Source organism: Lolium perenne, chromosome 3 (genome assembly GCF_019359855.2).
Source record: "Lolium perenne isolate Kyuss_39 chromosome 3, Kyuss_2.0, whole genome shotgun sequence".
NCBI lineage: Eukaryota > Viridiplantae > Streptophyta > Magnoliopsida > Poales > Poaceae > Lolium > Lolium perenne.
This window is the reverse complement of record NC_067246.2, coordinates 52721591-52748282: the sequence shown is the minus strand read 5'-3', so window position 1 is coordinate 52748282 and position 26692 is coordinate 52721591. Positions and strand designations below refer to the sequence as shown.

The 26692-nt window shown below is 46.7% G+C and overlaps 3 protein-coding genes across 3 annotated transcripts; all 3 read left to right on the top strand.

Annotated features, from left to right (window-relative positions):
• Nucleotides 1-8614: 8614 nt before the first annotated feature.
• Nucleotides 8615-9304, top strand: LOC127338158 (uncharacterized). Its single transcript, XM_051364393.2, has 2 exons — nt 8615-8970; nt 9093-9304. The coding sequence occupies exons 1-2, from the start codon at nt 8667-8669 to the stop codon at nt 9119-9121; spliced, it is 333 nt and encodes a 110-aa protein (XP_051220353.1). The 5' UTR covers nt 8615-8666; the 3' UTR covers nt 9122-9304.
• Nucleotides 9305-21537: 12233 nt separating this feature from the next.
• On the top strand, nt 21538-22071 carry LOC139837881 (uncharacterized). Its single transcript, XM_071827188.1, has one exon. It carries the CDS (start codon nt 21538-21540, stop codon nt 22069-22071), a length of 534 nt encoding a protein of 177 aa, XP_071683289.1.
• Nucleotides 22072-23972: 1901 nt separating this feature from the next.
• LOC127341253 (geraniol 8-hydroxylase) lies at nt 23973-26256 on the top strand. Its single transcript, XM_051367057.2, has 2 exons — nt 23973-24953; nt 25555-26256. The coding sequence occupies exons 1-2, from the start codon at nt 24063-24065 to the stop codon at nt 26158-26160; spliced, it is 1497 nt and encodes a 498-aa protein (XP_051223017.1). The 5' UTR covers nt 23973-24062; the 3' UTR covers nt 26161-26256.
• The last annotated feature ends 436 nt before the right edge of the window (nt 26257-26692 follow it).

Sequence of the window (26692 nt, the reverse complement as noted above, 5' to 3'; positions counted from 1 at the left end):
TGGATGACCTCTTGAGTAAGCAAAGGTCAAACAATCAAAAGTATGGACTTGGATATACTCCCAAGTCTCACAAGAAGAACAACTACAAGAAGGAGAAACCCGCTCAAGATAAGAACAAGAAGGCCACTAACAATGGCAAAGCCTCAAAGGGCAAAGCCACTAGTGGTGCCCACACGAGGCCAAACGATCACTATGCATTATTTGTTGATTATTATGGTGATGTCTATGCTAACTATGTTGGCCCTCCTAATGGCTATGCTTATAGAGAGTACTCAATTTGGGTACCAAAAGATATTGTTGCCATTGCAAAGGAACCCATTAATCGATGGGTTCCTAAATCCTCTACTTGATCTTGTAGGGGTATTCCTCCGGTGGTCCAAAATGGGTGTTTGATAGTGGATGCACCAATCATATGACCGGAGGAAAAGGTGTGCTTGATCAATTCATTGAAGATATCCACAAGAAGTCAAGCATTACCTTTGGTGACAACTCAAAGGGAAAGGTACTTGGGTATGGCAAGGTAGCAATCTCTAAGGACTTGTGCCTTGAGACGGTTATGCTTGTTGAACACCTTGGCTATAACTTACTTTCTATATATCATCTTGCCGATGCCGGTTACAATTCATATTTCACTAAATATTATGTGCAAGTCTTTAGGAGTGACAATCTCAAATTGGTCCTTGTTGGATTTGTGGAGAACAACCTTTATGTGGTTGACCTCTCGAAAGAGAGCCCCTCCTTCTCCACATGTCTAATGGCGGCCAAGCATGACGAAGGATGGTTGTGGCATCGCCGCCTTGGTCATGTTAACATGAGGAATCTTAAACAACTCCTAAAGGGTGAACATATTGTGGGACTAACCGGTGTTTCTTTTGAGAAAGATCGTGTTTGTAGTGCATGTGTAGCCGGAAAGCAACTCAAGAAGAAGCATCCCATCAAGAGTATTGTTACCACATCTAGGCCTTTGGAGCTCCTTCATTTGGACCTCTTTGGGCCATCACACTATGATACTCTTGGTGGAAGCAAGTATGGACTTGTCATTGTTGATGATTACTCAAGATACTCTTGGGTCTTTCTCCTTAAGTCTAAGGACGAGACCCATAGAGAGTTCATCACCTTCGCCAAGAAAGCTCAACGTATGTATGAATCCGAGATCAAGGCAATTAGGACCGACAATGGCACCGAGTTCAAGAACTACACTATGCAAGAGTTTGTGGATGATGAGGGCATCAAGCATGAGTTTTCGGCGCCATACACCCCTCAACAAAATGGTGTTGTTGAAAGGAAGAACCGGACTATCATTGAGATGGCAAGAACCATGTTGAGTGAATTCAACTCACCCCACAACTTTTGGGGAGAAGCCATCTCTACGGCCGTCCACTACTCCAACCGGCTCTTCCTCCGTCCCCTCCACAACAAAACCCCATACGAGCTCCTTACCGGTAACAAGCCTAATGTCATGTATATTCGTGTCTTTGGATGCAAATGCCTTGTTAAGAACAACAAAGGAAAGCTCGGTAAATTTGAAACTAGAACCATAGAGGGTATATTTGTTGGATATGCGGAGAACTCTCACGCCTATAGATACTACAACCGGTCCTCCGGGACTATTGAAGTATCTTGTGACGTGGTGTTCTTGGAGGATAATGGCTCCCAAGTGGAGCAAGTTGTTCCATGTGTTGCAGGTAATGATGTTGATCCATCTAGTGCCATCAAGCATATGGGCATTGGACACATCCGGCCCATGGAGGTTCATAACGATGATCAAGATGATGGAGTAGATGTCTCAAGCACGCCACAAGTAGAGCCTAGCTCAACTCAAGCCGAACCATCAAGTGCAACTCAAGAACCATCCTCCACTCAAGATGAGTCTCAATCCGAAGAACAAGAAGAAGATCCTCATTCCATGGAGCAAGATCATGATGACGATCAAGAAACATCCTCTACTCATGATCAAGCTCAAGTGGTCCCTCATGATCAAGTACTTGCAAGAGATGAATTCATTGATCATGAAGGAACCATTCGGAAGATCAAGGCCGCTACAAGGGCAAGTGACATGAAAGTGGATCAAGTCCTTGGTAGCATCTCAAGAGGAGTGGTAACTCGTAGACACCATGCATTACTTATCACTTATTGTCAACATCATGCTTTTGTGTCTAGTTTTGAACCACTTAAGGTACATGAAGCCTTGGTTGATCCGGATTGGGTAATTGCCATGCAAGAAGAATTGGAGTGTTTCACTCGTAATGAAGTATGGTCTCTAGTTGAGAGACCCAAGGATCATCGCATCAATGTCATTGGGACCAAATGGGTATTCAAGAACAAGCAAGATGAGAATGGCATTGTTATACGAAACAAAGCAAGGTTAGTGGCGCAAGGGTTTGCCCAAATAGAAGGTATGGATTTTGAGGATACCTTTGCGCCGGTAGCCCGTCTTGAAGCTATTCGTCTTTTGCTTGCATTTGCATCTTTCCACAATTTCAAATTATATCAAATGGATGTGAAAAGTGCATTTTTGAATGGTCCCCTAAAAGAAACCGCATATGTGGCTCAACCCCCGGGTTTCGAAGACCCATGCCGACCCAACCACGTGTATTTACTCCATAAGGCACTCTACGGTCTCAAGCAAGCTCCACGTGCTTGGTATGAGTTCCTTAGGGATTTCTTACTACATGATGGGTTTTGCATGGGTACGGTCGATTCCACCCTTTTCACCAAGCGGGTTAAAGGGGGTGGCCTCTTTATATGTCAAATATATGTTGATGATATTATTTTTGGTGGAACTAACCCCAATCATAACAAAGCTTTTGAGCTATTGATGACTAGGAAATTTGAGATGTCCATGATGGGAGAGTTGAAGTTCTTTCTAGGCTTCCAAGTGAGGCAACTTGCAAAAGGCACCTTCATCTCTCAAGAAAAGTATGTGAAGGACATGCTCAAGAAATTCAACATGACCAATGCAAGTCCAATGAAGACACCCATGCCCGTAAAGGGGCAACTTGGTTCATGTGACGGTGAGAAGGATGTGGACATAAAGGTGATGAAAGGACTGATGCGGACTTTGCCCCTGCTGCCAAGAGAGGGAGGCGCTCCGGGGTTCCACCCCGGCGCTCTACTGGTCGTGCTCCTCAGACCACGGGTGGCAGCTCAACTGGGGGCAGAATCAAGAGATCTGCCAATAAGAGGAAAGATAAACAGGCAGCACAGGATGGTGATGAGGTCCTCCCAGATTTCCATGTTGGTAGTGTGCATATTGGGGCATGGAGAAGACTCAGAGAGTCCAACCCCTATCGCTTTGAGGAACCCACTTACACAGGGGGAGATCAATTTTTCTGGACCAACACACAGCAAGTCATGTGGGAAGAATTCTATGACTCCCGCGAGTACATGAAGAAAGGCACCATTGTTATGCCCAAGGCCATCAAGGATGTCATTGGAATGTATGAAGCCACCAAGTTCCGCTTTGTGGTTGCGACCTTGAGGCGGATGGGGCTGTATGATCTTATGTGCTTGACACCTACTGATGGGTGCTATTGTCCAACCTTGGTGAGACAGTTTCACTGCACAGTCTTTTTCCATGATGATGCAGCCCGGACTATGACCTGGATGACCGGCAAACAGAAATACACTTGCAACTATCTTGATTTCTGTGAAGCCTTGGGGTTTGGTGGAGGGCGTACTTCTGGCTTCAAGATATATTCTCAGCAGAAGTTCAACCGTGGGGACATTGCTGGTTGCTATCCGCCGGAACCCACACCTGGACCTCCCACCATCTCCGGGATGTACTACTCCTACCTCTTACTTGCCAAGCTCTTCCGTGAGACTCTCATCAGCAAGTCCGGCGATACAAGTGAATGCCGTGCATATCATCTGAACTTGATGTACTACTGTCTCCCTGAGCACCGGCAACCTATTGATGGCTGTGATCTCATCTACTGCGAGTTACGGCGCTGTGTTCGCGAGAGGTTGACTCCTAACCTTGCCCAGTACGTTCAGCTGCTCATCAACAAGGTTGTGCCCGCACCTCTCAATACTCTAGGTGAGCGGGTCAGGATGGAAGCGTTCAAAATCCCTGCCCAAGGTGATAACCCGGACGTTCCTGAGATGATGCCTTCTGAGCGCCGGTCCAAGGCACGCCATGACCATGCTAGCTCCAGCTCCTCTCGTCGCCCACAGCGTGGTGTCGCACGGTTCTTCTCTCGCTTATGGCAGATGTGCAAAACTACACATGATGTTGCACATCAAAGTCTCTCTTTGAACCAAGAGACAAGGAGGCGCCAAAATGAGTTCATGGCTGCTAGGAATGTGCCTATCCCTCCTCCTGGCCCTGAGTTGGAGCCTGTCCATGCACAAGGCGGGAGATGCCTCCTCTCACTGATGAGATGTTCCAGAACTTTGATCCTTCTCTGTACTTTGGTGGTAGATTTGCTCATGCACCTCCTGCTGATGATGATGATGAAGAGGATGATGACGGTAATGAGGATGATGATGAAGAGGATGATGATGAGGATGATGATGACGAGGCTGACGATGGGGATGGTGATGGCAACTCTCCATCCGCGGTGCCCCACTTCTATTGATGGGACGCTAGCATCTCTCCTCTTTTCTTCGCCTTTTTGGTGTTCCGATGCCAAAGGGGGAGAAGAGAGTAGAGTCTAGAATTACGGGGTTCTTTCGGTTGTCACAAGCCATGGGAGTTGCTTTATTTGGATTTTATATGGCTTGTGCGTATTTGCTTTGATTTCTCAAGAACCATTTGCTACTTTGAATAATTCATGTATGGATATGTATGGACGACTATTATGTGTGCTACTCTATGTTAGGATAATCATGCTTTATGGATAATCATGCTTTATGCTTATATATGTTGATATACTTGTCCATACCATGCTTGTTTCCTAAAGATATTGGGGGAGCTTCTCATATTCCACAAATGGTGCACTTTGCATTCAAACGCAAACTCTCCAAGTGCACACATTATGGGGGAGCTGTCGTAATATCTTATATGGAATCAAGGTTTAGAACTTATCATAATATCTATGTGTGACTCTAGCTCGGTTTGTCATCGTATACCAAAAAGGGGGAGATTGTAAGGGTATTTTACCCTTATCCATTATTTTGGTATCTATGACACCGTGCTAGAGTATTTGGACTAATACATGCCTACAAGATGACTTTCAGGTATTAGCCAAAGAGGTATGATGGTGTTGCAATGGAACAAAAGGCAACGGGAGACCCCCCCAATTCGACGAAAAATCAGCTAGTTTTTCTGAGCCAGGCCGGTCACAGATCCGGTTGGACCGGCCCTGGCACCGGGCAGCCCGGTCGCCAACCGGACCCTGAACCGGTGCCATCCGGGCGACATCCAGTAAAGAAACGAAGCCATCCGGCGCGCGTCCGGTCACCAGCCCGGTTTCGGACCATTGCTCGGTCCACGGTCTGACCAGGCGCCTGACCGAGCGGCCCGGTCAGCAACCGGGTTCTGCGCCTGTGACATCCGGGCCACATCCAGTAAGCCCAGAAGCCTGCCCGGTCAAGTCCCGGTCCCAGCTCCGGTTGGAAACCGGCCGGCCCGGTCTGTGGCCCGGTCTGACCGGGCTGTGGACCGGCCTGTCCGGCGCCAAATCCGGTTGACCGGGTTTCTCGAAGAATCTGCTGATGTGGCAAGTGACCAACGGCCGTATTTAGAAGAACACTATAAATAGGTCTTCTCCTACCTCTGAACAGTTAGGCACTACACTACAAGCTGTTCTTGAGCTCTCTCTCTCATACTCCATTGCTAGAAACACCAAAAGCCTCAGATCTCCCTCCTCCTCCACCCAAACTCAAATCCCTCCGGGGAATCATTAGAGGAGGACCCGATCTACCGTTCTACCAAGCCAAATCTCATTCCCCCTTGTATTCATTGAGAAGCTTGCTTCCTAGGGTTCCTTGGAAACCCTAGGTAGGCAAGAGGAGTCCGGAAGCATCCGGGCTGTGGATTTGCTCCGGGCAAGATTGTGAAGGTTTGGAGGCTACCTCAAAGTCTACCACAAGTGAGTGAGCTATTCCTTCGTGGGATAGGCTCCGGAGAATAGGGTGAGCCTTCGTGGCGCGGGGAATCCTTCGTGGGACCTCCACTCCTCCAAACGTGACGTACCTTGTTGCAAAGCAAGGGAACACGGGAATACATCCTCGTCTCCGCGTGCTATCGGTTATCTCTAACCGAACTCCTTACTTGTGATTTAATCGCTGTGAGAGCCTTCGTGCTCGAGTTAGTTGTATCCTCATATAGGTTGCTTCACCTAGTTTGCATTAGGCTCATCTTTATATTCCGCAAAGCCTAATATTGCAAAGAAAGAATTAAAATTTGTAGAAACCTATTCACCCCCCCTCTAGGTTTACCATCTCTATACTTTCACGTACGAGGAGCGCAAACTCGTCGATCCCTACTTCAACAAGACAAACATGAACGTGTTCCGGGGAGACAAGGCAATGGCCACCCATTGGGGGCTCATGCAGACGGCGTGCAGCAAATGGCACGGCATACAGGAGGAGTGCGACAAACGGCCGATCAGCGGCCACGACTTGGAGCAAAAGGTATGCTCCGTCGACCCTGCATCACCGAGGTACATCGTCGTTAGCTGACCCGTATCGCCGTGCTCTTTTTTCCCCAGCTGCGCCGAGCTTTGGACATGTACACGGATGACACCGGCCTGCAGTTCAAGTTCCTCAACGTCTACGCCCGCCTCGAGAACTGCGAGAAGTGGAAGGAAGTCCGCACGACCCTCTCGAAGAGCAAGACCGAGCAGTACAACCCCGACGCTCCGGCGGCAAGCGCGGCGGAAGGGCGCCCTGAACTCGGCCAGAAGAAGCTCAAAGAGCTCAAAAAGACGGGCAATCCCGCCGACAGGATGCAGGCGTCGATCGACAAGTGCTGGGCCGACTTAAGGTCGCACGCCGACGGGAGGAACGACAAGTTCGACGGTAGGTGGCGGGAGATGCTCGCCAACCAAGGCGTCCGGATCGCCCTGCTGAAGACGACGGCGGCGGCGAAGAAGAGGAACACAGACTTGGCGTTCCTCATGGGCGGCGGCGACATGGAACTGATGGACGAGGAGACGAGGAATTGGTACCAGGGCCATCGCAGCGACATCCTCCGAGCCACTCCGGCCAGTCCTTCGTCGTCTCCGCCGGCTCCTACCTCGGCTTCCTCACCATCTACCTCGTCGACTGCGGCTGCTTCGACGTCCACTGCCGCTGCTTCATCGTCGGCCGCCGCAGCCGCTTCGGCCACGACGTGTGAGGAAACTGGTCCGTCGGACACCGCCGTGCCGGCCGGGACTGCCGACGAGCCTGTCTCCGTGTAATTTCCCTCCGATCGCCGATCTGTGGCTGATCCTTTTGCTCCTTTTGCCGATCAACTGGCCGTACTTGTAGCGCGGGACGGCGATTTGTTTGAATTTAAACTCTATCCGCCGAACTCCGGGTGGACGACTGGAAATACGGTACTCCCCACGACTTATTTTCGTCCAATCCGGCGGTTGTTTCGTCCGGATTTGGGCGTGGGGAGCGCCAACGAGTGGGGATGCTCTTATGACTGAGCTTTGTCAAGCTTCGCCTCTTTGTGACAGATTTCTTGGTTGTTTGTTTGTTCTTAGTAGAAAATAAAGATGAAGCCCAACTGACTGAGCTGCACGGTATGTGCAACTGAGGTTGGGAAGCTATATCCGTTCTGCAGAATATGTATTGGCTTATTGAACCTCAAGCTTGAAGAAGATCATCACGATTTTTTGGGATGAAAGCTCTATTGTGTATGTGTGTGTCATGACAGAGGTTCGCTGCCTAGTGATGGCTCTACTTGCCAGGCAACCTTCTTTGAAGTTTCTCTGAGTGACCTCCTTTCTTCCTTAGCTTTAAGATTCGTGTTGTTTATTGCTTTGTCTCCACTTTCTCCTGTGCACTGGTTCACTCGGCTGTTTCATGTTTCATTCAGTCTAGTGTCATGCAGTTCACAAAAAACTTGTTGAAACTTGATGAAACATAAAGCGCACGAATATTAAAGCACTGGATCGGTGGCTAAAACATGCACACGACCCCCTGAGAGAATCGCAGCTCTCCATGTGTTCCTCCCTGTAATTCTGGTTCACTTTATCCCATCTTATAATTGGCCGCAAAGTCTTATTGGAAAAAAATTGAATACAATTTAGGTGGAGGGCTTTCTCTTCTCGATCTTACGGGGTCCTAATATGTTGGTTCCGCGTCTGTGTATCCTAAAGATACACCAACGTATGTGACCAGTGTCCATCTCCTTGCAGGATTCGGTGCTTTTTTTTTTTTGAAAGTATATCATGTAATGTTCTAGCCTGTAGATATGCAACTTATGTAGTATGACGGCGCTTAAAGCTTAATTATGTGGTTTTCTGTGCATATCTTCAAGACGCGGTGCCATATCTTCAAGATTGTTTGTTGTGGTGCCATAGCTTTAATTAAGAAATACAACTAATGTATGCGTCCAATTTATGAAGATATACAACTAATACGATCATGTCTGCAAATTAGGCTATAAAAACCCAACCACCCCAAACAAATCGTGCACCCATCCACACATTCACAGAGGAACCACAATACCACATCAACTTCCCTTGTAGCATCTCATAGACAGAGAAGGCAGAGAGACAAAAACCATGGCCATGGCCAAACTCATGTGCTTATGTTGCCTCCTCATGGCTATGGCAGTGGCCGTGTCGGCTGACGGCTGCGAGGGCGACCGGAAGGATATGATCCGGGAGTGCGGCAAGTACCAGCAATGGCCGGCGGAGCCGAAGATGGATCCGTCAGATGCTTGTTGCGCCGTGTGGCAGAAGGCGGACATCCCGTGTCTCTGCGCCGGTCTCACCGCGGAGAAAGAGAAGCTATGGTGCATGGACAAGGTCGCGTACGTTGCCAATTTCTGCAAGAAGCCGTTCGCGCATGGCTACAAGTGTGGATGTAAGTGAAATGTACATAGTACAGAGATGGGAATTGCATGCATATAGTTTTGATCATTTTTATATGCACCTATACATGCTCTCCTAAACTTATGTTTGGTTTGATTTGAATGGTGTTTGCAGCCCACACATTTCCTCTTCTGGGGCAATAATGATGCAAGTTTAGTTGTCGGAGGAGAAGCGTCGGCTGGGATGTAGCTACTAGTGTGTGCCATCACTAGAACTTCCGATTCCATACATCTAATCTATGAAGTTGTGCTTAAAATAGATTATGTTTAGCCCTCCGTATGGGAATAATTGTGAAATTAATAAAGCCTGCTCCTCAGATTATCTGATCTTTGTTTGGTCATATATCATTTTCTGGTTACATATACCTCGTGGTAGTGGTGGAAATGAAGGAAACAAGTAAAAATGTTGTACTAGAAGCAACGCCGTAACGTTTTAGGTGCCTCTTTGTTTTCCAAAAAAATGCAATAACCAGCTTTACCATTTCTTTTGCATGCTTTAAAATGCAATAGCCTCTGTAGCCCCAGAATGGATCAACCCCCTTCCCTACTTCCCTGCGCTACCTTAGCGCTCCTGGAACACCCACCAGCGGCCCATTCGCTGCCCACCCTCCTATATCATGAAAAAATCGCTTTAGGATTTGTCTGGCTATCAAAGTGGAGCCACACACTTCTCTTCTTCTATATATTGTTTACAAAATTATTGATTAGTCCTTTGTACATCTACGGCGTGATTGGTATCCCGCATGCATGAAGTCCAAGTGCGGACAAAAGCTTTATTGTGTGTCATGGTAGTTTTGCGGCCTACCGATAGCTCTAGCTTCCATGTAACTGTCTCTTAGCTTTCTCAAAGTAACCTCCTTTGTTCCTTGTTGTGTGTGTTGTTTTTGTTTTTGTCTCCCCATTGTTTCAAGAAATGTCTTTCTCCCCGGTTCACTCAGTTTTTCTATGTTTCATCCATTCTAGGGTCATGTAGTTTACAGGAATTTAATGATACTTGATGAAATGTTAAGCACACGAATCTTAAAGCACTCAATCAGTGGCTAAAGCATGAAATAGACCTCCCGGGAAATCGCCGCTCTCCCTCCGTATAATTCTGGTTCACTATAACACGTCTTATAATTGGATGCGACGTCTATAGTGGGGAAAATTTAATACAATTTAGGTGGAGGGCTTTCTCTTCTCGTTCTGACTATTAATCTCTCTGTTCATCTTCTTACACGGTTCAGTGCTTAATTCTTTTTCGAAGAGCATGATGTAATGTTCTAGCCTTTACATGTGCAACTGACGTATATGACAGTGCTTAATTATATTGTTTCTTGTGCATATATCCTCAAGATGCGGTGCCATATCTTCAAGATATTTTTTGAGATCTCCACATCTTCAAGATGGTTTGATGTGGTCCCGTAGCTTTAGTTAAGATATACAACTAATGTATGCGTCTAATTTATTATACAATCATATTTCTGTAAATGTGGCTATAAAATCCCAATCATCCCAAACAAATCCTGCACCCCACACATTCGCAGAGGACCCATAACAACTTTCATTGTAGCATATGGATAGATAGAGAAGGGGTGAGACAAAAACCATGGTCATGTCAGGTGATGGCTGCGAGGGTGACCGAAAGGACATTATCCGAGAGTGTGGCCAGTACCATAAATGGCCGGCTGAGCCAAAGCTGGACCCATAAGTTGTGTGTTGTGATGTGTGGCAGAAAGCCGACATTCCGTGTCTCTGCGCCGGTCTCACCGTGCAGAAAGAGAAGCTATGGTGCATGGGCAAGGTCGCATATGTTGCTAATTTTTGCAAGAATCGCATATGTTTCCGACATGACGCTTGGGGGCTACTACGACACTTTAAATTAAAATTTCTCAGGTTAGTTCACTCAAAGTATCAAGGGGAAAACTAGAATTGGTTTCCGCCTAGATACTTGGGGGCTACTGAGAGAATGGTTTACCTTGCGCTTGCAGAGAAGGTTGTCGAGAAACTCGCAGGTATTTTTCTTGTATTGCTCAATCTCGGAAGATTGAGCATCAGATTTGCTCCATGCATTTTGCAGCATGGCATTCAACAGATCTTGCTCGAGTTCCCACTTCTCCGCCTCGGTGAGCTTGTGGAAAAACTTGGTGGCGTACGCCTTGGACGTGGCATATATGTCAGAGGGATCTCCAAAATTCTCCGGAAACACGATGGCATCATTAGCCGAAGCTTCAGCCTTATCTGCAGAGGTCACCTCCGCCTCTTCTTTATCTTTGGCTTCCTCGGCGGCAGCCCGCTTGGTTCCGGAGCAGCTTCCATCCTTCTGCCCGCTGCTGACAGGAATTACTTCCTCTTGAGCTTGTTTTCTAGCGGCAGGGCTGGTGGACGGCTGAGGTTTAGCCACAGATTTCTGAGGAGTTGCGGTAGAGGTGATGGGCGGAATTATGGGGGTGTTGGGTCCAACGGGCGGAGAAGTCTTCATAAAGTTGGTGATCGTCTTCTAGGTTGTAGCCCGTGAAGTGACGACCTTCTGGCTCCTGATCCAAGTAACGAAGAAATGAATAACAAGTTCAGCCTTACAATATAAAGAGATTCACATTCCGGAAACTTACGTAGCTCCGGGAAGCGTCGGACGGGTTCCTTTTCCGGCGGTCGCGGGCATCTTGATGCGGTCGCGTTCTGCCTTCTTGGAATCGAAGTTTCTGCCTTCTTGGAATCGAAGCACCGTGCACCGGAGGATGGAGCGGTCTTGGCCTTCTTGGCTGAGCCATCACCGCTGGTTCCGACGTCGGGTTCGGAGGATTTGCCGCGGGGAAGTTTGGAGGGACAAGGAGCATTTTTCTTCTTTGGCTCTTCTTCTTCCGCCTCCTTCTCCTCTTCCTCCTCCTCCTCTGGAGCTTCTTCCGTCTTCCCAGAGTTGACGGGGGTGCGGAAAAGCACTCCAAAATCTTCCTCCGCCAAAGTATTGAGCTAGAAAAGAAGTGTTGAAAGGTTATATACATGCAAAGCCGAATAGCAAAATGTCTAAGTGTGAAACGTACCGGAGGGTAGGTGTTGTTGATGTAGATATCGTTGATGATATCCGGAACCACTTGGCTGCGGGTGATCTTTACTAGTGTCCGGATCCTCTTGTTCAGAGAATCCGTGGGAAAGTTATCCTTGGTCACCCGCAGCAAATCTTTTGTTCCGGAGTACTCGCAGATGAGCCGCTTGTTGTACTTCAGCGGCTGGATCCGGCGGGCAAACCATCTAAAGTTAGGTCCATTCCAGTCAGACCATCATGAACCAACTTGGAGATCCTCTGGACCATCTTGTCCAGCTCCGGATGCTGGGCAAGGTTCGGGATGTAGCTCCACCTGGCAAGCTCTTCCGGGGGGTTGTTGGAGAATGTGGGAAGTCATCGTGGCGCCCCGGAAGGGATTTGTCCTTGATGTAAAACCATCCGGCATTCCAGTACCGGACATACTTGTGCGAGGAAAGGGGCGGAAACACCCTCTTTGGGTGGAGCACAAATGTCATGCTACCGCAGTTAACCATCACCTTCTCCTTCGTCTCCTTCTTCACGCGGTTGAAGAATTGAAGGAGTCGTACATCTGTCTGGACTTCAAGATGACCTTCGCACAGTGTGACGAAGTTGGAGAGGAGGAGATAGGCGTTGGGGCATATGTTATGGGGCTGCAGCCCATAAGTGTTGAGCACCTCTTAGAAAAATTATGAGGGCGGAAGCGAGAGGCCTCGCTCCACCCATGCCTAGGTGAGGACCCGCTCATCAGCTGCCGGAGTTGGGGTTGTGGAGTTGGTGAATTTCCAAGAACCTGGATAAACGAGCCCTTCCTTCTCGAAGGCCTCGAGCTCGGATTCGGTGACGTCACAGGGACCTTTTTTCCCTTCTCGGTTCTGGGCTTTTGAAGCCTTCTTCATTTCCGCTTCTTGAACTTTTGCGGCCATCCGAATTTGCCCTTCCAACTTTTGCGGCTATCCAACTCCTCACGTAGTTCAGCTACATTCGGAACTCTTCCGAGAAGGTTGCTAGAAGAGGCGGAGTAAGGTTGAGCTAATCGAGTGTCGGAAATGTTTGGTGGCAGAGATGCTAAGGGCTCGATGAAAACGGGCTCCGATGGATTGGGTGGAGGGCTACTCGGAGAACTATCAGTATATTTTGGGGAACTATCCGACATATTTCTGGCTGCAAGTATAACAGTAAAGATTTAAGTAACCGGATCCTACTGCGCTATTTCTCTCTCAAGTACGGCGAACTTACCGGCAATGGTGTGGCGGTTCCCCATTTTGCCGGCGAAGATAGAGGGCTTGGACTTGAGGCGTTGGCGTCCGGCGTGACCACGAATCGGCGGCGAAGAGAAGATCCTGATCAACTGTGCGAAGCTCAGGTGGAAACTGACCTTGCAGGGGCGGCGCGCGAAGGTTTTTCGGGAAGAAGCTCGTCGGCGCGAGATCTGTCAGGCGGCGCTGGCGCGAGGAAGAAGATGAAGTGGTGAGGAAGGTAACAGAATGGAAATGACCGCACGGTCAGGGTATTTATAGATCCCGCGCGGAGATGCGTCTGCCGGATCCTACGGTGGGAACTGAGCGGTCACACCGATAGATTTCCACCACGTGTCCTAGGTCAAAAGTGGTGAAATTAAAGCGACGGTGACCTAACTGCGTGGATCCGATTTATCATGCGAAGATTCGTTGTTCCGAAAATTTCGCGCGGCAAAAGAGGAAGTTATGTGAGGTATGGGCAAAATTTCCGCTAAGTTACCATTACAAAAGAACAAATGATTTCCTATTGAATAAAGTCAGAAACGATGAAGTTTTGGAAGCCTTCGAGATTTTCTTCAGATCCAAACAAATCTTGGCGGAGGAATGGTGAATCTTGAAGAACTTCAGGGGCTATTATTGTGGGTATACTTCATAGGTATGTCAACGACATGGTCTAGATCTGGCAAGTCCGGGTGGCCCACAGGTGGTGGTGGTGTCTTACAGCCCACCGGGCGGCCCAGTTGCTGTTGATAGAAGATGGACGAAGTCCATCCTAGGAACAGGAGCCAGTTCCCAACCGACCTATACCAATAGTCGGATCCATGGAGGCCCATGAAGTATCCGGATCATGATGACAAGCTAGATCTAGGTGGATTCTTGACGTGCATGGCAATGTATATTCCGTAGTTAGCCATCTTGTATTCCGGCTAGGACTCTCCATAAAAACTCTAGATCCGGGCGCCTTTATAAGCCGGAGCCCTAGAGGCAGAACCACCAGTCATTGTAACAACGCGAAAGCGCCCAGATAATTCCATACAAGCAGCAGTATGCCCTATCCTCGAGAAGGTGTTCCGAAGCTGGGTAAATTGTGTACCACCGTCCCGAAAGCTCTCCGCCCTATGGCCCCTACATCTTCCCCCCTCCGTGAGGATCCCTCCTCCGGGGTACCATCGAATAGGCAATGCCATTGGGCCTTGTGGTCGATGAGGTGGCTAGGGCGGCCATGACAGCGTGCTCACCGCGATGTGCCCGCAGTAGTGGTCACCATCAAGGATAATGCATTTGGTATCCTTGCACCACTGAGCCCCGCTTAGATCACGGAGCCTGCTAATGGTGAGCCACCTCTGCCTCCACTTCCTCAGGTGGTTGTACACCTGAGTGGAGCACATGAAGACACGACCATCGTCAACGGGCCCTTCGCCACAACAGTCAGATGGACTTTCTTGAAGCCTTTGTCAGTTCTCACTCTGGTCTCGATCAAGCCGCACATATTCTCCAACACAAAGCTGGACATGAATCGAAGCCATTTCATGGTGTCAGACCCTTTCTGCCAACACTTCAAGGCCCTGTCTACTTCCCTGCGGTTCTTGTTCTTCTTTGTGGTGGCCAACCTAGCCGCGACCTCTGTCGCTACCTGAGCCACCAGGTCATACATAGGCAGAGGGGTGACCTCCACCTTGGTGTTATAGGCGGGCTGTGAATCGGGAACTTGCGAAGGGATCTGAGAGTCCCCAACGCAGACAAGCGCCTAGCTAAAGTCATCACATAAGGAGTCCTACACACATCGTAGTATATATAACGTGAATCTACTTGGAAGCAAAGACATGTGAATAGCACAAACCATACCAACAATCATCCTAAATCAGATAAACCCTTGCAAGATCATGGAGGTGAGCACATTTGGGACAAACAAGCAACCGGAAATGTCGAACCCTAGCAAGATCATGATAGCTCACCACAATCCGAACTAACCCCTGCTTCAAGAGAAAACCCTAGACAAGATCTGACAACTCCTAACCTAGATATAAAAATTACCGAGGTACCGGGATAAGGGATGCCTTACAGTCATCGCCGAAGGTGAAGATTCGTTGCACCAGCAAGTAGATGAAACAGTCTGTAATATCCCAGAACATAGGATCAACGAAGGGTAGATTTAGAAATGGGATGTGCATTTCATCGCAAAACGAGGGAAATTTTCGCGCCTTATTGCATAAAACCTAAGAGGGATCAAGGTTTCTCTCTCGTTGCTATTAGGGTTAGAGCAAAGTGAGTGTTATGAATTTCGACATGATCTCTTTTGAAACTTAGAGATTTTGGGAGATTAATTGATTTGGCATTTCATAATTGATTTCAAACAAAAGAAATAACAAGTAAACAATACATAAATTAATTATGAATTCATAATTCAAATCACGTCACAGATACACAAATAATGCAAAAGTGACTATTAAATTTACACAAAAGCTCATAATAAAAACGTTGAGCTTTATTGATCATACACACCAATTACATTGTCTTTACAATATTCATTATACAAGATTGGACATAATAATAAATAAAAGAAAATAAGAATTACAAGAATTGGATCATATACAAAAGTCCTAAACTAGTTGTCCTAGAATCTTTGTCTCTGGATGAAATGAAGCTTGAAACCTGCAAATGAAAGAGAGGCTAGCCAGGGGGTTAATACAAGTGTCAATGACACTTGTCATTTTCCAAAATCCTTGCCAGAAGCAAGATAAGCACCAGCAGACCAGAATTTGAGCAATCATGAGCTCAAGTTCCACCACAAGCACACACACAGCTCACAAGCTCCTGTGCATGCTCGACAGCAAGCCAACCATGGCTTAGTAACCAAGCAGGGCACGGGTATGTGTGTCATTGCAAGGGAGAACCATCAGATAGTATAAAAGGGTAGAACCAACTGAAACAATTCATCTAGTCGACTTGATAAGCATCCACCAGCAACCAGCAGTGAACAATAGCTAGTTCATCCCTGTTCTTGCTCAAGAACACCAAGATCAACCACAGAAACCATCCATCCATCCAAACCAACCAACCAAAATAGCCAGAAACATGATAACTTAAGGAAGATCATCCAGGAGCTAGGAGGAGCAGGGCAAGTGATCAAAACCATCAAGTAGAAGCTCAACAACAAACAAACATAACCATCTAGGAGCTAGAACAAGCTATACCTGATACTGGAGTGGATCCAATGGATCCAATCCATATCATAGCATGACACAAGGCATAAGCATGAGCAGATGCTCATGGGGCTATCATTACTTGGTGTTGACCAAGGATTACTGGCAGAACTAGAGTAGCTAGATCCCAATATCATCTAAATACTATTCTTGTGCAAATAGACAAGCATAGATGAGCAAATAGCAACTAGTAGAGTGATACATAGGTACTAGAAGCTACAAAGACCACCTAGCAACTTCCTAGCCAATAAACCATTAGATTATACATTTATTTCTTCACATGCAAACACAGTGGCATTCATATTAATTATGATTCCCTACTGTGCAAGCAAAGATGAGTAGCCAACAAGAATAAAGCTAGAGCAACTCAAGAAGTAGCAAGGCTACTGTGGTCACATCAACCACAATCCATCCTATAAACCCAATTTATAAGTCATCATTATCCAAAAATGGATTCAGACTTCCTTTATCTCCCAAATGATCTTGAAGATATAATTGCATACAAATGAATGCATATAATCAACACTGCATAAGAAGTTCATCTATAAATAATCCATCAATGAATGAATACAAGGTAAGCCATCAAATGGACAAGCAGTAGCATCACTGAGAGGCAACCAGTAGCATGATCAATTGCATCCTAGCGATTGGATCTGTCCAATGTGCTATGGACAGCAACAACAACATACACACACATGAGCTGTAGCTAGAGCAAGTATAAACCATAGCAGTAGCTAGGGCAAGCACACCAATTAGCCAAGAATTAACCATGTAACCTAGCCACTAGCATTTGTTGATCAAATGGATCAATTAGATCAAGCACAAGGCACAGAAAAGCACCACAAGCATGCATTGAACCAAATGGACCAAATGGATCATACACAGGGCACAAGAGAGCATCACTGGCACCACAAGTGTCAGCAATGCTAGCCTCTGTCAACAGCAAGGCCACCAATAAGCATTTGGGATAGCACAAGAGCATGAACAACTAGGATAGAATTAAATCAAGCATCACTAAGCATATGAGCAGCACAAGGGCATGAACAGATAGGGCAACCCTAGCACAATTGACCAGTAGGAATCACACAGGCATCAGCATAACATCAATAGGCATAGATAGGCAAGAGAAAAACAATAATAGGCATAAGCAGGGCATCAAGCAAGCACAACAAGCACAACAGCAGCAGCATACGGCTAAGAGGATTCAGTAGGCAGAGCTCGAGCAGATGAAGCAGATGGAGTAGAGAGAGGTAGAAGAAGGAAGTAGAGTTACCTGTCGATGTCCATGGCAGCGTCCATGGCGGCACGGTGGCACAGGCCAGCCACGCTGGCGCCAAACCGCGGCCAGGCCGGTCCCAAGCCACGCACCACCAGCAAAGGAGGCGGCGAACACGCGGGCGTGTCCAGGAGGTGCAGATCGACGGAGTTCGTCGATGAACTCGTCGGCGTCTATCACGGGCGAGCACGCGCATGTTCAGCAGAGGAGAGAAAGACCAGATCGACACGGATGGAAGTGAGCGCCATCGCGCGCTGCGTCGAACGCTCTCAGCGGTGAGTCCTAGGACCGACGGAGACGGCCGGAGAATATCGCGACCGTGGCGGCGACGCCATCGCCATGGTATCGCCAAGGGTTAGGGTTAGGGTTGCACGAGAGAGAGAGAGAGAGAGAGAGAGAGAGAGAGAGAGAGGAGCGAGTGAGGTGGGTCGACTCGGTCGGATCCCACCGAAATGGTTTTGTTCAGCCCAAACGGGCTGACCAAGTGGGCTGGCCAAATGGTCCAAGGGCACTTTGGTCTTTTCACATTTTGAATTAACACTTGGACTTTACCAAATTCCAAATAATTATAAATAACACTAAAAATTCAAGAAAAATTGGATTAGTGAATTAAAAAATAATTCTTAACTAGAATAAAATAAGAAATGGAATTAACAACAAAAGTTCAAATTTTTGAATTTTTGAATTTAAATATCAACTTGGAATTTTAAATTTGCACTTTTCCTTTGATATAAAAATCAAGTAAAATTCCAAATGAACTCAAATATTTTTTTATCAAATATTTTCAAAAGAAATTCTATTATTCCAAGTCTTTTGTTTTAAAGGATTAATATTTTCCAAAACGGAAATATTCTTATATTCCAAAATTTCTTTTATCTCCAAAAAGAGGAAAATTCTTTATTTGAAGTAAATATTTCCCAAAGGAAATTCTATTACTCTTAAATCCTTTTCTTTTTAAAACAAAACCATGTTAAAGGATTAAAGGACTTATAAATTACTGCCAAAGTCATAAATATTTAAATTAAACCTAAATCTTAATAAATATTCCGGGGAAAGGGATTCAACATGAAATAATACACCCATGCATGCATCATTTGGATTTTATAACATTGTCCTTACCAGAAAATGATGCTTCTTTACAGAACCCGAGGTCCAGGTTGCATCCAACACATCGAACTGCATTATCTCGCAGTCACTGAACAAGTTCACCCTTGCTCATGTGATCTTGATTATTTTCTATCAATTTACTCGCAAAAGTACTAAACTTATCATTCCTGCATTGAAAATAAAATGTTACTTTTCCAATTATGAATATGACTATGTGGTGGGCAATGGAACCATGGTATGTGTTGATATGGTGGAGGTTCCATTGCATGGGTTCTAATAATATAGGACTAATCACCAATGCCATCTAGGGATTCTAGCGCCGTACATTTCGCGTTAACCATGAGATTTATAAGGGCTCTAGGGAAGTCAGTTGTATCTTTTCCCTGCTGCATATCAACGGACTTGATAGAGCCTAGCTGGGTGTTGTTATAACACCGCAGTAGGTTGGGAAATCCCTTTAAATCCCCATCCATGTGGATGAGAGCACTCTACTGTTTATGATGGATTGTCCATAGCATATCGTGGGTAAAGCCGTATGAACGGGAGATGTCTACCGGGGATATGCGAGTGGGACAAAAGGGTGGGTATGCAGGGTCGCGGAGAAGGCAGTGATTGGCTTGGATCTTATACCTGGCTCCACACCAAGGAAGTGTGGATGAGAAACGCGTCTCGGTTGGTATCAAGGATAAGTTCTCTTATGGGAAAAGTAACGCACCTCTGCAGAGTGTATAAAATTTCGGGTAGGGAACTACGAACGCGGCAGGAAAGGAACTCCGTGAAGTTCTTCAGTAGTATCTTAGGATTTTCTCATCGGACATGTGAGAATACCAACTTGTTAATACTATGTTTGTAATATAAACTCGAGTGTTATGACCTGCAATATTTTTATTGTACCACTCTGAGGGGTGTGATATTTGTGAAGAAGTCCCTTCATGAAGATCATATCAACGACTTGTATACTACAACATGTAGTGGTATGCTGGGTCACCACAGCTAGTATCAGAGCAAATGTTGCGACCTTAGGTTGGAAAAAACTAGTAAAGGGAAAAACCTGTAGGAGTCAAGTAGGAATAGTAAAGAATTCTCTAGAAATATGGTGTTTATTCACTTGAGAATAGCAAAATCATATCTTTTAGTGCGATAATTCTTTATTATAACTATTATGATGCATCATCACTACTAATATTTTACTCATGTATACATCCAGAATGGCGTACACTTTTCCAAAGAGGACGTTAAGGAAGGTTGAAGGATGGCTTGGCGATTATGAGGGAAGTCTTACAGATCTCCTGCGAGGGATGCTGAAAGAACTTGGTTGCACTTTTCCTGAAGTGGCAGCATAGCACATGGACAGCTGCAAGTCCTTGCTGACTACGTTGTACTTACTACACATGAAGATGGTGGAGGAGATCACACACATGCTTTCTAAGTTCACGGACCCTGACAAAGTACATGCTCGAATACATGATCTTAGGGAACAACCTCAACATACAACACCTTACTTCAGCCTAAACAGCTTCATAGATTTTAGTGACCAGGTGCCAAAATCAGAACCACCTACACCCAAATTTGTTCCACATTATCCACATGTGTCAGAGTCATATGATGCAGGATATGCGGGAGACAATTCAGGAAACAAAGATTACTCAGAGTCACCAATCGAGAACTCGACTGGTTGGTGTTTCGGGAAACCTTTGGAGATGAAGAAGAACCTATTTCGTGTGATACAGAAGATGAAGGAGGCGAGGTTAACTAGTATCGTACCCGACACTACGGGAAGGGTGAGAAGGATACCAACTTCATTTCTCTTGATTTGGAGATGAGGGTATCAAACACATCTCAATATGAGGAAGGTGAGATTTCCGGAGTAAAGAAGAAGATGAGGGGGCATGTTGATAGAAACCCTTCATGGATGGCGAATTAGGGAGGTGTGTATCCTGCTGGGGATACATACAGTCACTGTACACCTATTTCGGCATAACAGATCTCTGTCTCGGTACTTCGTCCGATTCAGACTACAATCCAACTGGAAGGACTTATATTTCGGACGGTGTTTGGAAGACCAACCGTTGTACCGGATGGACTCCATGCCTGTACACGGAGACAAACGAAGATGATGAGGAGTAGTGTTCGCGAGAGGAATAATGTAGTATAGATGGTATTGTACTAAGACGTATTTTAATTTCCCGTTGGCTTGGGCTTGGAGCCAAAATAAGTGGTTATATACGCCAGATGTAATATATGTGTGTAATGTTATGTTATATACGGTGTATATACATAATAAATGTTTTCTTTGGATTTTCTTCTTAATTTCATTATGTGACTAGTTTTGGGCAATGAGTTGAGCTCAGAAAACATTTGCATGGTGTAATTATGAGTATCGCTCTTTGTTACGGGACTAGGGGGATATGGCGTTAGTTGAGACCGAAGAGGCTTGCAGAGAGCGGGAGGCGAAGGAAAAGGAAGAAGCAGATGCATCAGCAAGAATGGAAAATGCACCACCACCACCACATCCAATGTTACACCCAGACTTTCAACAATACATGAGGTCTATGGAAGAAGATAGGAGGAGGTATCAGGAGATTCAAAAAAAGAATATGCAAGATTTCTTCGCTCAAGTTATCAATGACAAGGGTAACGAAGGAAGGGGCGTGACTCTATCATATTTTCAGAATGCAAGGCCACTACCTTTTGCATCGGCTCCAGAACCAATGGATGCATAAGATTGGCTGATGGATACAGAAAGGAAATTAAGAACTGTTGGATGCAACGATGAGGAGAAGATTAGGTATGCCACCTATTTGTTGTCGGGACTAGCGGCATCATGGTGGGAAAATGTCGTTGCAGTACATCCTCCAGACAGGGTATTCACCTGGGAAGATTTTAAGAAGAAGTTCCGGGATACTCATGTTCCTGAAAGCATGGTGGAGTTAAAGAAGAGGGAGTTTGATGAACTACAACAGAACGCTGCACCAATCATACAGTATGTTCGTGACTTCAATAGACTGTCAAGGTATGCACGCGAGGAGGTGAACTCGGATAAAAAGAGGAAAACGAGGTTTATGAAAGGAATGAACCCTTATATGAAGATGCAACTGAGGTTGGCACGGACTGCAGAATTTCAGGAACTGATTAACTCGGCAATCACTTTCGAAGATAACTACAGGAAGGTCCAGGAGGATAGGAGGAAGAGGGCTCGTATCGAGCCAAGGAAGTACCCAGTTACTAAACCAACACCCGACAGGAGTTTCAAACCACAGTTCTGACCTACCGGTAATCAATACAACCGTGGAGGTCGGAATCAGAACCCAATGAATCAAATTATCTGTCACAACTGTGGACATAAAGGACATGTGCAGAAGGACTGTCAGAAGCCCAGGATCATATGTTATGGTTGTGGGCAAGATGGACACATCAAGCCTGAGTGTATCCAATTGTGGTTGTCACTCCCTGTTCCAGGAAGGGAACTACGAACGCGGCAGAAAAGGAACTCCGTGAAGTTCTGGTCAACCTATGAAAACTGGCGGGCATAGTTTTCAGAATAAAATAAACCTTTTGAAGAAATGTTTTCGAAACATGCATTGACCTGAGAATTTCTGATCAATGGTTGTAGCTAGTGCATCAAACACATTTTCTCTTTTGGACTTGCTGAGGACCTATGTACTCACTTTCTTTCGACGCCCTTGCTAGACTGTGACAATGAAGTGGAGGCGAACGATAGAACACCATAAGGAGACTACGAGCTGGTCTACGAGGAATCTGATCTGTCCAGAGGAGTGGAATGCGTGGACTACGGAATAGTCTACGGAGCTGACAACAATGAGGCGAAGGAGTAGTGTCTTACCCTAGATGTCTTAGAGCCGAGCAGCGTAGTAGCTTACCTAAATAAGTTGTTGAGCTCAGTTTGATCCTTTTGTTGAGTTGTAAGAGTACTTCAGTAGTATCTTAGGGTGTTCTCATCGGACCTGTGAGAATACCAACTTGTTAAGACTATGTTTGTAATATAATTTCGAATGTTATGACCTGCAATGTTTCTGTTGTACCATTCTGAGGGATGTGATATTTGTGAAGAAGTCCCTTCATGAAGATCATATCAATGACTTGTATACTACAACATGCAGTGGTATGCTGGATCGCCGCACATTCCAGATGTACTCACCGCCGCCGCTGCAACCATCGCCGACCGGAGATGCGTGCGCCTCTTACCTGCTTGCCGACGGGAGGAGAAGCTCGAAATTTGGGGGGAGAGTGGAGGAGGGGGTACAAATAGGCCATGGGGCCCAGCGGGAGGTGACGGAATCCTTCCCGCCCCCCTTTTTGCTTTTCGCCGATGCACGGCGCAGCTCCCACCGTCTCCACGCGTGCGTCGAAGATTCCCTTTTGCATCAGCCGCCGTGGAGATTTGCCTGCACCGCTGGAATCTGCCGAACCGGGCGTTGCTCCAGGGCCTGGCCCGAGGGTGATTTGAGAACCGGTTCCGGTTCGTGCAACAACGCGAGTCGGCCGAGAACCAAACGGGCCAAAACTTACTTGCCTGATGGGAGCCAAGGGGCATGGAGCGTACCAAACACGCGTATTGAATTGATTCACTTGCTAACTCAACCAAAAATCTGAAACATTTTAGATCTAAAATTTGTTTTAAATTACTTTACGTTCTACTTTTTAATTAATAACAACACAGAAATCGAAGCAGTTTTATTTTTTTATTGGATGCCACTATTTTTAATGTAGCTTGGATTGATTGACATAGTACTAATAAATATAGTAGTAGCTTATTTTTCTAAAATATAGATTAAATCAGAGGGAGTATATTTTAAGATTCCTCCTCGGATCTAGGCTGAACATGATACACGTGAGATGAAAAGCCGCAACTATTTGAAAATATTAAATAATGCGCTACCGAGATCTTAAATCTGAAACCCAAGGCACTGATGCCAGATATTAATTAAATAAATAATGCAGTGCGCTGCCTCGGGTTTTGACGCCGGTGGGAGGCCTCATCCTCTCTGACTATTTTTATTGGGGGCGACCTCCTCACAAACTTCTCTTCATCCCCATGATGTTTTATTTGGGGGCTCCCATGTCGTAAATGTTGGCTTATATATTTAGTTAAACCCTATTAGCTTGATTTTAATCAAAACTAACACTGTATTTTTAGTAGTATAACGGGAGTTCAACCTTATAAAGTCCATACTCCCGTACTGTCTCACGCACACGACACTACTGATCAGTGTTTACCCGGACAGAAACAGATACAATGTCTTCCCTTCTTGCCTGGCTGCCATGGCTCGTCGTCTCCATCCTCTCCATCTACCTCCTGGACCTTCTCGCCCACGCACGCCGCCGCCTCCCTCCAGGTCCCCGCCCTTTGCCACTCATCGGCAGCCTCCACCTCCTCGGCGACCAGCCACACCGCTCTCTCGCCCACCTCGCCAAGATCCATGGCCCGCTCATGTCCCTGCGCCTGGGCTCGGTCACCACGGTGGTCGTCTCCTCCCCGGACATTGCCCGCGAGTTCATGCAGAAGCACGACGCCGTCTTCGCCGCCCGGTTTGTAAACGACGCCGCCGGCCACCATGCCAAGAACTCTGTCCCGTGGCTTCCCAACGCGCCGCGGTGGCGCTCACTCCGTAAGATCATGGCCACGGAGCTCTTCGCGCCGCACCGGCTGGACGCGCTCCAGGGCCTCCGGAGCGACAAGGTGCGGGAGCTCGCGGAGCACGTCGCCCGGCTAGCGCGCGACGGCGTGGCGGTGGACATCGGCCGCGTGGCGTTCACGACGAGCCTGAACCTCCTCTCAGGCACCATCTTCTCGAAAGACCTGACGAGCCTCGACGACCATGGCGGGTCCAAGGATTTCCAGGTGCTGGTGGCCGAGATCATGGAGCACCTGGGGTTGCCGAACGTGTCGGACTTCTGGCCGGCGCTCGCGTGGGCGGACCTGCAGGGCCAGCGCCGGCTGATGGCGCGGTTGTTCGCGCGGCTGCACGTGGTGTTCGACGCAGAGGTGGACGGTAGACTGCGGGAGCGCGAGGACGGCGAGCCCCGGAAGGAGAGTGACGACTTCCTCGACGTGCTGCTCGACGTCGCTGGGCGCGACGGCGGCAAGGCTGGCCTCGACCGCGACACGCTGAGGTCGCTGTTCACGGTAACGACGAATGCTCTTGCCTAGTTGCCTTGATTTTATTCGATTCGTTTGCTGACTTTGCTGCATGATCGACAAGGAAGGTGCATTTTTAAAACAGTGGATTTTTATTTGGGGAAACACAGCACCGGGACAACACAAACATGATTTGCTATAAACAACCAGTTTCCCGATAACGATAAACAACCATTATAATCTCGGTCATGAGTGTGTCTGGCACTTCATTGAAAAATCAAGATGATACGGACAATACCTACCCTTTGCAATAACTCGAATACCAGCACCACATTACCACGCATGCAAAGAAGGCGACCCGACACCAGCACCACACAACCATACCATGCCCATCCTAGCCGACGACGCAATGCCACACAATTTTTTTAAAAAAAGAGGAGGCAAAAACTTAGCCCCATTGATGAGTAGATACAAGTAAAGCTTCTACTTATGGAGGGTACAACAAGATACTTTTATCCATACATACATAGCTCAAATCGACCTGAAAACTTTATTTAGAGCTTAGCGAAACATGCACGATGCATCCGGTTAGTGCTTGTGCGACTATTGATTATTTCACGCACGATACATCTTATATGTTTTGTTGCAGGATTTGTTTGTCGCGGGTAGTGACACGAGCTCCAGCACGATCGAATGGGCAATGGCGGAGCTTCTTCGGGATCCATCATCAATGGCCAAAGCTCAAGAGGAACTCACACGGGTTGTCGGCTCAACAAGGAGTGTCAAAGAATCTGACATTGACCAGTTGCCCTACCTCCAAGCCGTGGTGAAGGAGACATTTCGGTTGCATCCTCCGGCTCCATTGTTGTTACCGCGGCAAGCCCAGGAAACTACACGAATCACAGGTTACACGGTGCCACAAGGTTCTCGTGTGTTGGTGAATGTGTGGGCGATAGGCCGAGACGAAGTCACATGGCATGAACCGGACAATTTCATGCCTGAGAGGTTTCTGGGGAGGGTGATGGACTACAAAGGTGGGGATTTTGAGCTCATTCCGTTTGGTGCGGGGCGCCGAGTGTGCCCTGGGATGCCGTTGGCGACGAGAATGGTGCACTTGGTGCTCGCAACATTGTTGAATCAGTTCGAGTGGAGACTCCCAGTGGAAGTTGAGAAAACGGGGATTGAAATGGGTGAGAAGTTTGGGTTGACACTCACCAAATATGTACCTCTCTGTGCTATAGCTTCACCAATTTGAGAAAAAATATTAATAATGTCTTTGTCTTAGTTTGCCTTTTAATCCAATACATTCAGATTTTGGAATAATGGTTTGTATTTCTCATCTACAAAATGTATCACACATGTGATCGTATCTTTTTTTTTTGCAAAAATGTCCACTAGTCTATTAATAACCATCAATAATAGTACACCGAGCCTCATAAGTAATAATTTTTTATATGGGTCCTTGTACCGCTGATGAGTGCAAAAGGCAACGTATTTTACGACATTCAAATTGCCGTAGAAGTAGGAGTTTTTATCATTTACCGCGCTAGCGTGCCCCCTATTTTGTTTGTTTCATTAGGGTCCTGCAGTTAAGGATGAAGATTGAAAAATCAATGAAAGGGGCATATATGGACGCAATAATGATGATTAAAGACATAAAACACCTTTCATACATGTACCACCTGCCTTGTAGTCAGAGTGTCAGACCAAGGGAAAATTTCACGAACCTACGAAGACAAAGGAATTAATGACTTGTAGTATGGTCACACCCGCCCGTACATACTCTC

Coding starts and splice junctions, on each gene's coding strand:
- LOC127338158 (XM_051364393.2), top strand. CDS start 8,667: ATGGCCATGGCCAAACTCATGTGCTTATGTTGCCTCCTCATGGCTATG. Junction 8,971..9,092: donor GCATGGCTACAAGTGTGGAT/GTAAGTGAAATG, acceptor TGGTGTTTGCAG/CCCACACATTTCCTCTTCTG.
- LOC127341253 (XM_051367057.2), top strand. CDS start 24,063: ATGTCTTCCCTTCTTGCCTGGCTGCCATGGCTCGTCGTCTCCATCCTC. Junction 24,954..25,554: donor CGCTGAGGTCGCTGTTCACG/GTAACGACGAAT, acceptor GTTTTGTTGCAG/GATTTGTTTGTCGCGGGTAG.
- LOC139837881 (XM_071827188.1), top strand. CDS start 21,538: ATGGATACAGAAAGGAAATTAAGAACTGTTGGATGCAACGATGAGGAG.